The following is a 17,691-nucleotide window of genomic DNA, read 5'->3' as shown; positions in this document are numbered from 1 at the left end:
GGCACAGCCCAGCGCCGCTGCCCCGGCATCAGCTCATCGGCCCAGAGTCCGTCAGCGGGCAAAAATACACCACGGGAGGGAGGGAGGGAGGGAGGGGGGGGGTGGGGGAAAGGCACGAGATTTACCTTTATCCTGGAATTCTTGAGGATAACTGCAGAAAGAAGAAGAAACAATATAAAGCCATGCACACTTGCAAATCCACCATACTAGAACATAGCATAGAACAACTACTAGTTCTCAACAAGTTTTTTGTTGAAACTGAGCGCTGCAAGTTTTCATTATTAATTTTAAAGTCTTTATTTTTGGCTAAAATATTTACTCAGTTTTTCTTTGGCCTTTGCAGTTGAGAGAATCCCCAGTCACTTCAAAGAAGACTTGAACAGTCTTCTCTGTTAGAGCAGCCTCTTCTAGGAATGTACATCTACTCAAGTATCTTAAACATACAAAAGCATCTTTAATTTTAGTATACCTTCTAAATGTTAATATATTTCAAAAAGTTTTGTGCACAAGTAAAAGACACTAAGCATACTTTTAAAATAACATGGTAGGTCAGCAGGAAAAAATCTACAAACAGTGAGTTTAGTTGCAGTAATTTATGAAATACAAGTGAAAAAGTATTAATAATTAACCAGAATTTAAAAGTTCACGCATGCCTAATTTTAAAAAAAAAATCAAATAAGATCTCAACTTATTTAATGTGTAAAAAAAAATTAATTCTGTCATGTAAGGGGGAAAAAATACTGTTTCTTCAGAGCTAAATCTTGGTATTTCAGAAACACAAATAATCATAGGATACAGTTTGATAAATACAGGATACAGTATAAAGATAAATAATCAGGACAGAGTTATGTAAAATGGCATCTCAAGAAGCACGCATGGACTAGAGTTCATGTGAAAAGAAATGGATTTCACCAGAAATAACTGGCAAATAAAATGCAGCTTACAAGACCATCTTTATAGACAATAAGCCATAGTGCATGTATCAGGTTAGTCAGTAAGGAGATGCTTACAAGTAACGAGCAGGAGAAAGGAAGGGTCTAGGGATAAGAAACAGAAATGCAAACAGAGATAAAAGGCCAGATCTAAGAAATCCTGCATAGCAAGTAGCAGTAATAGTTAGGCACAGCCCAATATGTGGGATGTGAAAATCAAAGCTGACTACAATGTGCATATATTTTGCAGCCTGCATGAAAAGCAAAATGCTGTTAACAGTGAATAACATTACAGGAGATGAGGAAGGAATTAGAAATTAAAATAAGACGTGAAATCATAGGGTCATGTAAATGAATAGCAAAGGATTTGGTGTCAGCTGTGCTCATAACTGCAGGTTCTATCTTTTGATATTTTATCATCCAAAAAAACATAGTTGACTCTTAAGACCGAAGAAAAAAGTCAGTAGTGCTGTAGATGCAAGTCATCTGTACAGTCCCAGTTAGCTCAATAACCCAGAAGGGAAAGCACACCAAAAAAAAAAAAAAAAAGAGAGAGAGAGAAAGAAAACCCCAATTCCTTATTAAAAAAATAAAATAAAATAAATGGAAAAGTAGTTCCCTAAGCATTTACAGCCTGAATCAAAGGCTTAAAGGCACACAAACCTTCAATCACAAGATTTTTGGGACACATCTCATGTCTTCCTGGAGTTAGTGTGATACAAAGAATGATGCTCTCACCAGATGATTGTGCTGTCTTTGAAACTGTAAACAAGTTGCCACACAGGCAGGAGCATGTCATCAAAGGAGAGGTTAGAAGACATCACACAGGAATGATCAGTAGAAAAACACTTTGGAAACAACAGTGGGAAAAGAACAGCAAGTACTAGATTATATCCTAGTTGATTAGAGTTGTAAGAAAAGAGATTATGTAAAGAAAATTTTGTAGTGCAAATAAAACTACAGCCAAATCTCTTTAGCTGAATTGTTTGACTGAAATTAAAGCACAATAGAACAGATCTCAAATCATACCCAATATTAAAAAAAAAACAAATCACAGCTCTCTGCTTACTGTCATGGTACTTCACTATTTTAACACTGCTGAAACAAACTTATGATCTATAAACAGTTTCCAGTTACATTTCAATTTTCTATTACAGACAGAGCTAAATGACAGAATATATAGTAAAGCAAAGTCAGCATTGAATTATGCTGTTTTATACCAGCTGAGTATGGTGACAGGAAGCTCATTCATATTCTCAATAGATTATATTTCCCATATTTTAATGAATCTTACCAAAGCAGAGGTGAAGGCAAGCTCTACCTAACCAGCTTGCAGTTGGGGGTTCAGAATATTACAGTAATTCAAATGGGACAAACCCTTATGTTCCCATTTTTTTACTAAATTGTAGAAGCTTCAAGAAAGATATAAAGACTTGAACCCATACAGATTATTTGACAAAATCAGGACCTAAACAGATTTTTAATTGTTAATATTGTTAATAAAAGATTGTGAAAACTTTAAGTTATCATTAAGTGACTTTATAACATATTAAAGCCATAAAGCTCACTTACCTTGTTTTAACATCTTTTAACTTCTTAAGAAGAACTTCCCTTTTTTCTTTTGCTTTCTTGGATAGATTTTCTCCTTTCAGTGTTTGGGAAATAAATGTGTCAACATCTAAATAAAGAAGAAAAAAAATACACTTCAAAAAAAGATAAATACTGCTGTAATGGGTTTGTCCTGATATTACTGTGAGAAAACTAAGAAAATTATTTTCAAGCCTATATACAGTGTAGTTAACGGACATTTTGTGTTCTAAATGGGATACATTTGTTCTTTGATCTACTTATGCTTAGCACAGCAAATCCTATGGTGACATTCGATTCTTGCTCACTTAATTATGCCACGTAAGTCCTAAGAAATTGCAGTACTATAACAACTACTTTCCATCACCTAAAGTAAGGGATAAAGCTAAAACATGGAAACAGCCTTTAGGCTTGTATTACTGCCATGTTATTTCAGAAGTTCAAGTTACAAAAATGGTTGAGTACTTCATTATTTCAGGAGTAACGCCTACCCAGCTACTAATATAGGTCATTTACTGGTTACAGTATTTTCCATTGTTCTCACATTGCCTCTGAACTCCCTACTTGACTAAAAGTTCATATCCAAACCCTTAATCCTGCAAACAATTAGGTAGGCACAGTAACCGTATCAAAAGAGTCAAGCTCAAGTGTGTACTTGAAGTTAAATATACCTGCACTTATAAAAATCACAAACTGAGGCTCTAACGTACACTGTAATTTTTAATTCTTATATAGGAGATATGTTTATATAGTCATGTAGAATCAAAGTATTCCATAGAAGTTACCATGGTTCTTTGTAATATAGTAAAAATCCATTCCATAGGATAAAAACAATGCAGTGACTGAGAATTTCTGAAAGTGTAACTCCTCCAATATTATGTTTTCTTGATTAACAAAAACAATTGCAAAAACTAACTGTAAAAGTTTCTTATCTTTACCAATCAACATACGATTATCCTGAAAAGTAGAAAGATGACCAAAAAATACTGCTTGTAAACTTAAATTTCTCAGCTGTATGGAAGTAACTGTTCATTGAATAAGGGAAAGCATACATAAGTAACAAACACACCCACACAGTGCCTTCCCACCCCCCATACACACACACACACACATATATATATAGATATACTTTGGCTCAATCTGTGTAGATGCAAATAGATATGGATAGTACTATTTTAATCCTGTAACTTTTCAAATCAGATGAGACATTCCATTTTCATGAATACAAAAGAGCCAATTAAGTACTCAAATATTTGCAAACAAAAGTTTACATTTTAAAGCAACATTAAATTAATATTTACTACAGAATTCCTAACTGAAAACCTTAATTGCCTGCTTTTTTCTTTATAAAACAGAAGTTCAACAGAAACATATCCCACTTTATATTACAGGCTGCAAGAAAACAAATAAGTCAAAAGTTACTCTTTGAGAACAGTAGCATAGCTATTACAAAGATGTTGTTCTTTATAAATAATTTACCAGATTATTATCTAGATGTTTAGATTGCTGTCTTCACAAAGTGTGGTAAAAATCTTTGGTTTTTTAAAAGTATTTTAGAGTTCTGAAGAATGATATTGTTCCCCCTCCCCATTAGACAGAGAAGTTTCCCCATTACATTTTCCAAAGCAGTCCTGAAGCAGGGGGACCCAGACTCAGTTCTGTAGCATTCCTTCTTTAAAAGGACAGAAGGAAAGGCACTTAACATGTGTATTAATGAATCCTCCAGACACACCCCCAACAGCCTCTATGCCATACACCATGCATCCCTAGGAACATTTTGTCCTAACCCATAGAAAATGTATACGTCTTCATAAATTCCAATGACTGGAATTTCCAATCAAGCAGGCAAATGAGGACCCACACAATCCAAACACACTGACCAACCAGAAAACTTAGGTCAAAAAGCCTGGTACTTTTACTACTGAGAGCAAAAAACAAAACCATCAACAGTTTTTTCTCTCAGTGAAACCCAACAGGATTTTCCAGTACAGACCAACCTTTCACTCTGAGGGGGACAGGCTGATTAAATATTTGTTCCTTCATACTTTTACATATTTATTTCAGAAATTAGATAGCTGCTTCGAAGTTCTACTTAGGCAGCAATATGTGAAAGTTTTGAGGAATTAAATCATGTTTATAAACAAGGAGCAGTGCTTGCACAGTAATCTTTGGACACATTAATCACAGCACTTTGCTTCAGAAGTCTTCATTTAAACTCAGTGGGCTTCTTTACTTCTCGGAAAAGCTCAAAAGTCAGATGAGAACTCTGCAATCTCAGGTTTTGACTGACTGTCAAAGCTTTTTTCAAATAAAAATGTTAAGATAACACAATTAAGAAGTAAGTGTGGAAGAGAAACCAACTTGATTATCATAAACCAGAATTACCACTTCTGGCTTAAAATGCACTGTTGATAGAAAAAATTGAGGAATAACTACATTGTTGACAGAATCTGTTATTTTCTGGAAAAGCTTGGACATCAAAGCAGAAATAATGCAGAATTTTCAACTGTGGAGGAACAGAGCAGAAATAGATGCTCCATTTATTCTCAGTATAAGTAGATAATGAGTTGGAGAAGAGGGGGAAAAGAGGGAGGCAGAGAGCAAGCATGCACAAGATCCTGACAAGTTTGTTGTTTCTAAACAGCAGTGGTTACAGAGAAGACATCCCTGGGATGGCTTCCCTCTCCCATGAGATTATAAAACAATTCCACCAAGCTTAGGTATCCACAATCAGAGTGCACTGTACTCACCATGGAACACTGTTACTTCCGTATGTCCAGACAAACCATATAGCTTGATTCATCACAACCCCAAAATATGAAGACAGACCTGATGTACACATGACCTTCAACAGGATGCTAAAAGTTTACTTGAAAAGTATGCTTCACTGTATCATAGATCTTTCCTATCTACTCACCATTACACAGAATGTTATATGTCTTGCTCAAGCCATGTTCTCTGATCTAGCGTTGTGTAGCCATTCAGGATGTGGCAGATGCACATGAGATGAGTAACTTATCCTAAGCTCCTCTGTACAATAAGCAAGAAAGTTATCTAAGTTATGATCATCTCTTCACTACCTGTACTTCCACACCATAGAAGCGCATGGAAGGAGCAGTCCCTGCTGTCAGAGAAAACTTCATCACTGGCTTAACATAAGGGGATGTTCATGCAATTTCTCTGACATTCCACAAAGTGAAGTTACCTTGGAATGAGAACAGAGCTCAGGGCTTCAGTGTGACAGATTCAAGTCTCATACAGTGAACCTGAAACAGAAGCAGCAAATTTTACCCACTTCTCACCACTATTCTAGTCACTTATGTGCTCTTCCTTCTCCAGGAAAAACTTGATCTCTACTAGTTTAATGCTACACAGAAAAGGAAAGTGTAAACTACTAGTCACAAGCACTTCAGTGTAGACGTGTTTCTTTTATACTTCAGTAGCAGTTGGTCCACTGTGGAATTCAAAAAGGAATAAAAGATAAACTCCAAAAAGAAAACCCCTTTGATCAGACTCCTGATTTAAAAGCACTTTTATTAATCAGTTACCACACAACAAACCAAACAAATTATCCATTTCCATAAATTGTTTGTTCCTAACAAATTGAGCAGCTATTTAGTACCACACGCTGCAGAAACTCAGCTGTTTCCACTGAAAACACTAAAATTTCAAAGAGAAATAAACTTTGGAAACATATTCAACATGTCTTAACTTTTTTAGACTGCCTGATAGCTTGAATGCCCATATTTGTTGCTCTGTTTCTTAAAGCTCGTGATTTTAACTTTGTCTGAACCATACGCCAGAGAAATTATTTGCCTCCAGAAATAAACAATAGCTGCCGAACTGAAAGATCAGATTGATGATTCACTCACAAATTGCTCTGTCAATACAGGTTACAAACTGACAGAAAAGGGAAGTCATGCTACAGTCTAGCTCTGTCCACTTCAACCAGCTCATACAGTTCAAAGCTTAATTGCCAGTTCATACAACAGTGAAAATCTAAAAGGCCATTTTAATGTTATTTTCATCTACATTCCTTTTACAAGGAAAAAAGCTAAGATTTATTTTGCTTTTCGCTGTTAAAATATTTTGTGGCTCTCCTTACTTCAACATTATAAACAGACAACACCAAGTTTTCATTATTTTAAGTCTTTGGGGCTATTTTCTTTAATGAAGGCTGAAACTACGCAGATGGGCTTTTTTAAGAACGTTGTAAATTTTTAGCCCAAAGCAAGTGCTGCATTAAAGAGTGCTAATTATAACAAATCATAGCACTCTGCTGTTTACAGGGTTTAATATCGTGATCATAAGTCACACTTAATAAACAAATGTATTTAGGACAGAACTACCTCACTTTTGTGTCAGGGTGGGCCAAACAGACTCTCATAGAAGCACTCAGACTGTGCCCTGGGTCTTCCTTTCTCCCCCTCCTTCTGTAGATAACCAAACTATTGTCCATCACATTATCAAACAGTTTGTCACTTCTTTATTACCTGATGAGTTCATGACATTCAAATGACAGAGAACAATTATAAACTGGCAATGAAATAGGTGTGTGTCCACTCACATAGCAGGGCATGCACACAGTTCCCTGTCAGTGACCAGTGTCAGAGAATGCAGGCTCCTGTTTCGGGGCTGGACACACGTCTGTCATATGACAAGGGACGCTTGCATGGGATCACCTGGCAGATGTGCTGCCAGTCACACAAGAAGGGAATGGCAGGTCAGCAGAACAATACCTCCACCCACCAGCCTTCTCCCATCTCTCTCCTCCATCTCAAGGACTGAGAGCCAGAAGCTAGCTGCAAGCCAGAGAATTTGGGAAGGCAGGCCAGACTATTTTGGAAGGTAGCTGCAAGCTAGGCACATTTGTGCACACACACTGTCCAAAAGTGACCAACCTTAAACAGAATGCCACATATCTTTCAGCTTTACATGGGCTGGCATTAGAAAGCAATTAATTTGATTTCAAAGTTTTCATGCAATTCATTAATAGGGAACAGGTCTGAATACAAATTACCAAGCAATATCTGTGACTGCCTGTCCTCTTGAATCAAAAAATATGAGGATTTTCCTCCTGCTCTCCCCCTTCCTTCCCAACTATATTTAAAAGTCTCTTTCCAGAGTTTGCTAAACTGTCTTTGAAAAAAATATATATATACACACACACTTACACAGAAACAGAACACATGATGTAAAATAAAAGTGACTGACACACTAAGATGTCTAAAAATATCACACTGATCCAACCTAAACAAGTAGGTAAGCATTCCTTTTAGCACAAAGTCCTGGAAAGGATAGCCTTTAGAAACTGCTGTACCCTAAACCCCCAAAAGCAAGGCTATCTTGCCATGTTGCTACATACAAAGTGAGTACAACCACAAACGCTGACACTCAACAGTTTTGTTAGTCATTTAGAAAGTAGAAGTGCACTCAAACTGCTAAGACTCCTCAAAAGAAGTAAACAGATAAAACTCCTTTAAGAAGTCAAAGAAACACCATTTTATAATCGAGGGTATCTAATCTCAAATTATATCTAATCTCATTGGCCAAATAGTTGAACATCCTCTCTTTACATTGAAGAGGTGAGGAAAGATCAAGTTGTAACATATTAAGCATATCATAAAAAAACAACCCATACCAGTGCAAATCATGATCAAGTTACAAAGTGATTCCAAATGAACTATAATAAAAAATGTTAAGGATTAACCTAAAGATTTACACTGTATGCCACATCATGCTGCATCTATTGTGGTTTGTTGACATATGATTATGAAAGAAACGTAAACCCAGTCAGATGAGAAAGATAGACTCCACGTTAATTGAAAGAGACAAACTAAGTGAATAATGAGTATATAAAAAATAGCCTATGCCATTTTTATCACCCATATATGACACTTATTCTCAAATTTATGGCAAAGACAATTGAACTGTTTCAAATCACTGGAGGTTATTTCTTACCAGGAATGCCTCTGTGCATTTTTTCACCTCACTGTTTCTATTCTTATTCCATTACTACTGAAATACATATATATTACCAAAGCAGTAAATACATGTCTACTTAGAAGATGTCTACAATAATCACCTTGGTTTATCTTGTAAAGATGGATTCTTCAGCAAGAACTAGCATTCGTTAAAGCCTTGGAAATGTGAAAATAATACTTTAAAACAAAGAGTAAAGTTTTAAACAACAACATCCTCTTAAAATTGAACCAGCCAACAAAGAGGAGCTATACTCTACCTATGTGGCTTTTCCTATGACTGGAATGTAAGGAGCAAGTCAAGCAACAGCTGACAAGGAGGTCAAAAAAGGGCATCAGGGGTAAATATAACTACTGTAGTGCCCAAAATTAAAATGCAAGCAAAATCAAACTCATGCACTGGATCCACTGTCTCAGAGTTTGCTTGCCTTGCCCTGTTCTGCATGCTATTTCCAGGATGCAAGTGGGTAAACAATATTAATTTGAAGAAAAAATTAGAGGAATTACATTGAAAAAAGGCAATTTGGACAATATGACTGAGCATTTAAACAAAATTAATATCTGGCTGGAAACAGTCTCTAGGGCAAGAATATTGGTTTCTGTTTAGTTTGGGGGTTTTGTTGAGCAGAACAAGGAAAATGGATATTGGGACTGCATATAAGGCTCCATATGAACTAGAGAAAGAGTTTTATTCCATTTTCATAGCAAAAATCTTCGTGAATTTTAAAATATGGATACAGAAGATTCAAACCAGAAATACTGCAACGTGTTAAAGGAAAAATAAATTAAAAAAGGAATAGGACCATTACTATACTCACAGGTGTCATGAAGATAAGTGGGAAATTATATAAATGATACATACATCTAACGATCATGACAGCATCAAAAACTTTTAAAAAATAAAGAGATCTTAACTCCAACTAAACCTCCATTACTAGAAAAACTCAATTTATTTTTTTTCCAATCAAGATGACTGAAGCAACCAGTCTGATTTACATTATAGGAGAAATAATACGCCTTTGGGGAAGAAGCCAAAACTTAAAAGCATGCATCAAAAAGTAAGGAAAAATAAAAATGAGCAGGCATCCAACAATCTACATAACTAATAATAATTTGACAGCAAGGGGAAAAAAACCCAAATAAGTAACATCCCACTTTCCCAAACACCCACAAAAAAATCCTGAACATATAAACACGACAGAGGATACCTTTTCAAAAGAAGAAAAGACACAGTGGGACTAGGCTTCCTTCACTAAATTCCAAAATCTCAAGCATAATCTAGAAGGTGCAGAGACACAGGTAGGGAATGAATAAGCCATATACTCTACTACACACCTCCCAGGTGTAACAAGGGAAGTGAGAGAGCAAGAAAATTACTTTCTCCTCCCACCAGAAGTTCAACTCATGACCAGAGGACCCTGTTTCTGTCTCCAGTGTTTCCCTCCCACGACTCGAACAAGTCAGAGAAGAGGGGATGGGATTGTGAAATCCCAACAACCCTCTGCAGTAAGCCCATTGCCGCACTGACCTTTCCCCTTCAACTTTATAGAAACAGCTTCCTCCTGTTTCCAGCTAATACAGTTAGCCCTGAGCTCAAGCTGTGCTTCTGCCTGGAATATTTCAGCACCACTGACATGCAACTATAATGACCCTGCCAGCATGTGTGACAGAATTTGTTTTTGCGTTAAAGATATAATATTGTTTAGGTTCAAAGTAAAGCACTCACAAGTCAGAAAGTTTCCTGTGCAACTTTAATTCATCCCCTGGTGTGTTTATTCCTATTATCGCCATGTTTAACTACAGGAGCACTTAGTATGTTTTCCAGTAGGAGCCCTACTTGTTCAGCATAGTGGGTGGACAGTACTCCAACAATCAATCAAGGCTAAGCAGGGATAAGGAAATCCATATGATCACTTCTCCACTTGTTGCAGAAGTTGGAAATAGCAGACAAAAAGATCAAGGACAGGAGGAAGAGCACAATATTTATGAGATTTTTGTATCTGTCACTGCCTCACTGCTATGTGAATATCAGGCTAAAAAAAGGTGCTTGTCGCTAGTCATTAACTGCATGTTCTCAACAGAACCTAATATGAAGAAGTGCCTGGCACTCATAATGGCCACTGAATATAGACATCCAACTCACATTATTTTCTGGAGGAACCAGCACAGCATGGAGGCAAGTGAATTTGAATTCTAATTCTGTTCCACCATTGATTGTTTTTTGCGACCCCAGATCACATCTTGTTTATTACACTAATTTTACCAACGGGAAAACAATATTCCCTCATCTCAAAGAGGTGCTGAATCAATACTTGCGAGCCATTAAAATAATACATTAAGAAGCACCCTCGAAGAAGAGCATGAAGAAATTAATAACTATCTACTCACTGCAGTCTTTGTATTGTGTAAGGATTGCTTAATGAATAGTAAAGATATTACAGAGCTCCCTTCCTTCCTCCATTACCATTCATCTTCACTACATGAATAGTTTGAGCAAAAAGAAGCAGGAGACTACATAATTAAAGATTACGAGAACCTAAACATACCAGTGAAAGAACTGCTTATACAGTCTGAACTACTCTAGTTTCTAACTTTCATGCACCTGACTGGTAACATTAAAAAAAAAAAAAAAAAGGAAGGAGAGGTTAACATAACATATACAAACTGTAAAAAGTAATGCCGTATTTTTTTTAAAAAGGAATTGGGTTATTGAATTTTTACATTGTATAACCATAATTGTCCTTATATTTGTTTCCCTTTGATAATTCTGCAGGTAAGGAGTAAAAGTTACAAACTCTTAGTTGTTCCTCACCCCATCTTCACCCTGCTAGATTTCTGCTTACTCCATAATTACACTGTCATAAAATTAACAAGTGTCAAGCTCATTTTGCATTAAGTCCCAAAATAAAATTGCATGTGAATACAAATTAAGTTGAAAATATTACCATTACAGTTGTAGAGATGTATTATGTAGCAATTACATTACCATAATAATAAACCAAAGATTTAAAGATCATTGGTAAACCACTCCATTCTCCTCTTAATTTCAGTTCTATAGACAGCACTAAATAAACCATCTTGTTTTCTTCCAAAAAAGCTGAAGCTGTACACACTGTACAAACACTAGAAACTTGTATATAATTTAGGCCGTTGATCATAGGGACTCTGAAAGAATGTATTTCCTTGAGGGAAAATAGGTGTTCTCAGTTTCACTTCAAAATACAAACCTTTGTATCACTCTTGCCATGGGAGACTGGATAAAGATGGGGAGAAAGACAAGTTGTGTAAATGAGGCACCATGACAAAAACCAAATCAGTCTGGAATGATCACATCTACATCACACCCTACCCCCAAAAAAATCCTAAAAGCACTTAAAACATTGAAGAGTTTCAAGATCAGCTTCACCCAGTGAAAACAGCTCCAAAACACACACAGAGACACTTCAGAGGATCACAAGGTCCAGAATACAGTAATACCACAGAAACTACCAAAAGGCTCTCTGAGGCTAATTTTTTAATGATTAAGAATCTATGCCATAGAAGAAATCATCAGAAGCTTTCCTTTTTTCTTGTGGCCTTTTGTGCAGGTGTTACTACAGATGGTATGATCTGCAAATAAGGTAGTTACAAATAGTAGTTAGGAAAACACTTAAGACAGTTGGCAGAAGTGCTTTAAAGACCAGAAGACTGACTGGTAAGAGCAACGTATTTCAAAATGTTTAAAAAAAGAACAGTCTCCAAAGGTGAAGAGCCATGCTACGTTATAGCAGGTGCCCAGTCATGTAATTGAGTACTTCATTTCAGAGGGAAGATTCTGAAAAGCATGGGTAATTTGAATGGCATAATCAGAGCCACACAAGCTCCTGTGGCAGAAACTGAAGTTCTCAAAAGCAAGGTACTCCCACTGAAACAGAAATTGTTTCAGGACAGCAAAGCGTTCTGAGTTTTTCATAAAGGTAAAAGAAATTCCAAACTGGAAATACACAGTTTGTTTGAATGGACAGCAAAAAATAAGTGTTAAAAAAATGAAATAGAAATCTTCAGCATAAAAATATCACCAGTATTTTTAAGTCTCTACTAACACTGCTGCTACCAACTTTTCATGGTGAGAAATCATCCCACTCCCATGCTCCAACGTATCCGTGAGAGCGTGGACAGTCACAGTTAGACGTACTTAACTGATAGGACAATATGCCAGCACTTCAGTAACATCTTAATTCACTTCCACATTAGCCTCAACTGTTTAGCAGGGAAGGTTTTTAATTTTTTCAGTTAATTCGGGGAAGCGGCCCAGCTGGCGCCAGCACAGCACCCGACAAGGTGTTTAACTCCCGACAGGACCTGCCCGACCACTGACACACCTTGGAGGGGAGAAACTTTCTCCTGATGGCTCAGCGGTTAGCTCAGCGCTCAGGAAAGGGCCACGGGGCCTCCTGGCCTCGGCTTCCGTCCACACACGCGTGTCAGCCGAGGGCTTCCACACCCACGGGGAGAGGTCCCACACCTCACCCCTTCCCCGAGGCGGGGGGGCTGCGAGCACCCAGCCGCAGCACGACGGCCAGGCCGGGAGCCAGACCTCTCTCCTTCCTCCTTTCGGGTGCGCCGAGCAGCCGTGGGGAAGGGAACACAGCACCGCGCCGGAGCGCGGCCGCCACGGGCGACAGGGGGAGGAAGTGACCGGAGAAGAGGAACTGGCGGGGAGGAGAGAACCCCCGAACCCACGGCGCGGAAGCGAGCGTCCAGCACCCACCGAGGAGCGCTCCGCCAGCGCTGCGGCTCAAGGAGCCGGTCCCCCCACACGGTCCGGCCGCGCCGGCTACCCCGGCCCGTCACACCCCCCGCCGGCCCGCCCCCCTCGGCCTCCCCTCCGCCCTGCTCACCGCCCGCCCCCCGGGAAGCCCTCCCCCCTTCCTTCCCTCCCTGCCTCCCTCTCTCCCTCCCTGCCGGTGGCCGGCCGTACCTGCCAGGAGGCTGCAGATCTCCTCGGGGAGGGCGAGCGCGCCGTGCATGCTGCGGGCGGCGGGGGGCAGCCGGGCGGCCGGGGACACCCCGCGGGCGGAGCCCGGCTGCTCGTCCCGGCCCCGCCAGGGAGGAAGCGGAGGCCCCGCCCCCCGGCCGCAGCGGCAGGGCCGCCAGCCGCGGGGGCGGAGCTTCGCGCCGCGGGGGCGGGGCTTCGTGACGCTTTTCCCCGTCCCCCCTCTCCCCCCGCCCTCCGGCGTCGCGCATGCGCCTCATCCCCCTCCCCATGTTTATACTCGCTGCTGGGTGTCTCCCCCCCCCCCCCCAGCAACTCCCCCGCCACGAGGGACTGCCTCCCACGTGACCGCTGCCAGCAGCCATTTTGCGTGAGGGCATCGTGCAGGCCCGCCCCTCTTGCCAGAATCGAACATGGTGCTCAGGGTTAGTCCTCTGCTCGCCTCCGCCCTGAAGCCCAGGAGAAGTTGTCTATTGGATAAGAATACCCGGAAGTTGCTCTCTGATTGGTCCATTGATTGTCCCGCCCGACTGTCAGGCCTTTCTCAAGCCTCCACTCCTAGGGGCGGGCGGTTCCCTGGGTACGAGGAGTGATACATTTTGAATCTAGTTTCTTTCACATATCTTTCCAGCCTTCATTCGTAGCACGGTGCTGGCCGTAGCTCACCTGTTGGCAGGTGGGATGGCGCTGCTGAGGAAACAAGGGAGAGGAGGTTGGCCTCGGCATCCAGCAGGGCCCCGCCGGTTCTCCCTCTTCCCTCTGGGGCTGCCGTCATTACCGGCGTCGGGGCTTGGGACAACAGACTGCAGCCCAACCTCCTGCCACAGCTGTACCGATGTACCAGTGGTTGCAGTTGGCAAAATAAAGCCAGAGGATTTGAGAGAAGGAAATCGCATGCACACGAGGCATGTAGTGAAATGAGAAACGGGAAGTGAAGCAGTGGGAACAGGCCTGTTGGTGTTGGCATCTGTTAGCACAGATGTGTGGGCAGAGGTAGGAAGAAATGCTGTTCCTAAGCAACACAGCTGGGCTGCTGGAAGGGCTGACTTTGTAGAAGTTTTGCTTATGGGGCAGCTTTGGTATATTTTTCCTACAAATCCCTAGTTGTATGTATTTGGAGCACATCAGTGATGTAATATGTTTAGTGTAGAAATAGTCAAAGTAAACACTTAGCATGTGCTTCTGTGACCTTGGTGGTTTTGGCTATATCTATGTTATTACTTCAGAAAGTGTTTGTGTTAGAGCTGCAGCTATGTTAGCACATCTGTATATCATGCCAGTGTAGAAAAAACAGCAAAGAAAAGAAGTTACATTTATGAAATTTCACCTTTATACTGGTCTAACTATATTAACACTTGTGGCACAGCTGGCAGTACAGCTGTATCAGTCAGGTATTAAACAGCTTTGTACTTCTGCTTGATGTAGCTGTGCCAGCTGAAGTCTGCAATGTAGATGTGGTGTTAGATTGTATTGTTCTCCTGACCTCACATCTCTTTTAATTACATGGAACAACTCAGTTCAAATACATCTGGGTTTTCAAAGCATTGCAGCTTTATTACCTGATTTTATGGCCATCTTAACTGAAATTCAAGCAGTCAACTAACTGACCTGTATAATGTTGCATAATGATTTTTATGTTAGTTATCTAATTTCAAAATAAACATGCACATGCATCTGGTTGCATATGTGTATAAATAGGTCTTGCCTCTTTGTATAAATACCTACTGCTCTTCTGGTACAAGAATATGTTTGATTAATTTTTCTGTGGTTGGCAAGGAGGGCTCTTTGGACTTATGTTAAATTGCACATTTCAGATGTGTAGTCTTGGGAAGCTGCCATAAGGAACAGAAAAATGGCTTGTAGTCTTAATTTACTTGCCCTTTTTCAGGTTAATCATAATCCTGCTTTCTTGTGTTGACTTTACGGCTCCATCCATTTCTGTTCCAGAAATGAGTCAAGGGTGTCACTTGAACTCTGTTGTAGTTTTTGTTTTGAGATCACTTTTCCTGATAATTTATTCCATATGTTTACCATTTGTGTGAGCTTTCTCTGAGTTTCAGAACATAAAATGAGAAGGAATAACTTACCTTTATTATTTTCCACTCCCCATACTCTAGTCACCCTGCTTTTTCCTACTTTTTTTCTTAAAGACCTCCTTGTTGTTGCACTGAAGACCAGCCCATCACACAGTTAGCAAGATTTGTGACCCAAGCCTATTTTAAGCCTTGTTAAGTTCCAGATTTACTCATAGTTCCCTAATTTTTAAATCTACCGCTAATAGGAAGCATAATTCAAAACAGATCCTTCACTGAAACAAGTCTGGCTTCTGCACCATTCCAGCCTGGTTTCTGAGGATTCCACAGCTTGTGCCTCATCGAAACCAGACACACGGCTTTGCCTAATCAGGCCCATAGATCAGGGGTTCTTGATGTGTGGGTAGCAATGCCACAGGGAGCACACAGAAGTTTATTGTCCTTCTGTGTGGGGAGAGCTGTGAAAACAGGGAGTTCAGGAAGAATAGCCTACCTGAATCTGCAGAGAACCTACAGTAATGCAGATGTAGGAAGAACAGAGTTTCGCATTCAACATATCCAGTGTACTGGGAAATCCAGCATTTTCTCATTAAATGTTCCGCTTTTCTGCAGCCATGCTTTTAAAACTTAGATTCTAGGAGAAGAAGGAAACAGGACCTGTGTACAGCTGCTGCTTGTTCTCTACATGTCCTTTAATAGAAAATTAATTGGATTACAGTGCATGCTCCCTGCACTGTTTCATACAGGCAGCAGCGGCCTTGTTGAGCTACTCTGTGTTCTCATCTGTTCATCCAGTTGGCTGGCTGTCTTCTTTTGACAGACTAAAAAAAAATAGCCAGTTAATAATTGGAATTTTTCTATTTTTTAATTATTTAATTACATTAAACAGTAGTTGACAAAGATTTTTGGCATGCATATTTATAGCTGTTAAACAGAAGGAGCACAGATATAAAGAAACACAAAAACTGGATTTAAAAAAATCAAAATAATGTTATTGAATGACAGTGCTTAAACGTGGCAACTCTTCATGCATTTTGACTGTGGTCACTGCACTGAAGAAAAGCTGTGGTGCCTCTAACAATGGAAAAACATATTCTGAATCCTTTGTCCTCTGGCAAAACGTCATTAATGTTTTCTTAGGATTTACTACTACTGCTCAGATTAAAATTAGTTCCTCACAGGCAGAGATACATTCAGCAGTTGTTTTGAGAATAAACTTACAAATTAACTTTGAAGTGTAAAGAAGAGCTAGTACTTCATGTAACAACTCATTAAGATTTTGTGTATCCTCTAGTATTCAGAATCCATCTCCATGAAAGCTTCCTATTTTGCTGTCCTCTTACAGACATTTTATACAGAAACAAAATCTTTGAAGCATTCAAATAATGTTTGCACAATTGGGTTGCATTGGCTATACTTAGTTAGGATGTGGAAACATGGTCTAGCACTTAGAATTTAGCCCATGAAATTCAGCCCGTCAAACATGAGCTGAACACACTCTTCAATTTATGGGATGCTTTGATGATCACAAATGGAGCTAAAATGTACTCAGAGAGACTGTAAAGTTTTAAACATCAAGTGCTCAGTTTTTATTGGGTTATATGATGAAAAATTGTTACAGCAACCTATTTTCTACACAGTTTGGAGACTCTACTGTCACTGTTTCATGTTCTGAGTTACAAAACTGATGTACTTCTCTTTGTGAAGGTGACCTGCCATTAGCAAAGTACTTCCCAGGTTGGTACTGTCTTGTTCTGAATGTTGCTTTCTGTAAGCCTATCATTTTGAGACCTCGGCCTGAGGATAACAATTGCCAACAGGTTTGAAAACACATGTCAAGAACCGCAAGTCCTTCCCTTCCCTTCCCTTCCCTTCCCTTCCCTTCCCTTCCCTTCCCTTCCCTTCCCTTCCCTTCCCTTCCCTTCCCTTCCCTTCCCTTCCCTTCCCTTCCCTTCCCTTCCCTTCCCTTCCCTTCCCTTCCCTTCCCTTCCCTTCCCTTCCCTTCCCTTCCCTTCCCTTCCCTTCCCTTCCCTTCCCTTCCCTTCCCTTCCCTTCCCTTCCCTTCCCTTCCCTTCCCTTCCCTTCCCTTCCCTTCCCTTCCCTTCCCTTCCCTTCCCTTCCCTTCCCTTCCCTTCCCTTCCCTTCCCTTCCCTTCCCTTCCCTTCCCTTCCCTTCCCTTCCCT

The 17,691-nt window shown here is 40.0% G+C and overlaps 1 protein-coding gene across 7 annotated transcripts in view; it reads right to left on the bottom strand.

The window, feature by feature from the left end:
* Nucleotides 1–13,630, bottom strand: part of SKAP2 (src kinase associated phosphoprotein 2) — a 121,978-nt gene extending 108,348 nt beyond the window's left edge. For 2 of the 7 annotated variants that reach the window (XM_074862213.1, XM_074862204.1), the window contains exons 1-4: nucleotides 13,461–13,630; nucleotides 2,505–2,610; nucleotides 1,671–1,694; nucleotides 126–151 (exon numbers count right to left, since the gene is read on the bottom strand). In XM_074862213.1, coding sequence (XP_074718314.1) covers nucleotides 126–151; nucleotides 1,671–1,694; nucleotides 2,505–2,610; nucleotides 13,461–13,509 — 205 coding nt within the window. In that variant the 5' untranslated portion in view covers nucleotides 13,510–13,630. Of the gene's footprint in view, nucleotides 1–125; nucleotides 152–1,670; nucleotides 1,781–2,504; nucleotides 2,611–13,460 lie in introns of all 7 variants that reach the window. The other 5 variants (XR_012628114.1, XM_074862222.1, XM_074862249.1 and 2 more) reach the window with 5 other exon arrangements.
* Nucleotides 13,631–17,691: the final 4,061 nt, after the last annotated feature.

This window comes from Strix uralensis, chromosome 1, assembly GCF_047716275.1.
Source record: "Strix uralensis isolate ZFMK-TIS-50842 chromosome 1, bStrUra1, whole genome shotgun sequence".
NCBI classification, from domain to species: Eukaryota; Metazoa; Chordata; class Aves; order Strigiformes; family Strigidae; genus Strix; species Strix uralensis.
This window is presented reverse-complemented; position numbering and strand designations above follow the sequence as displayed.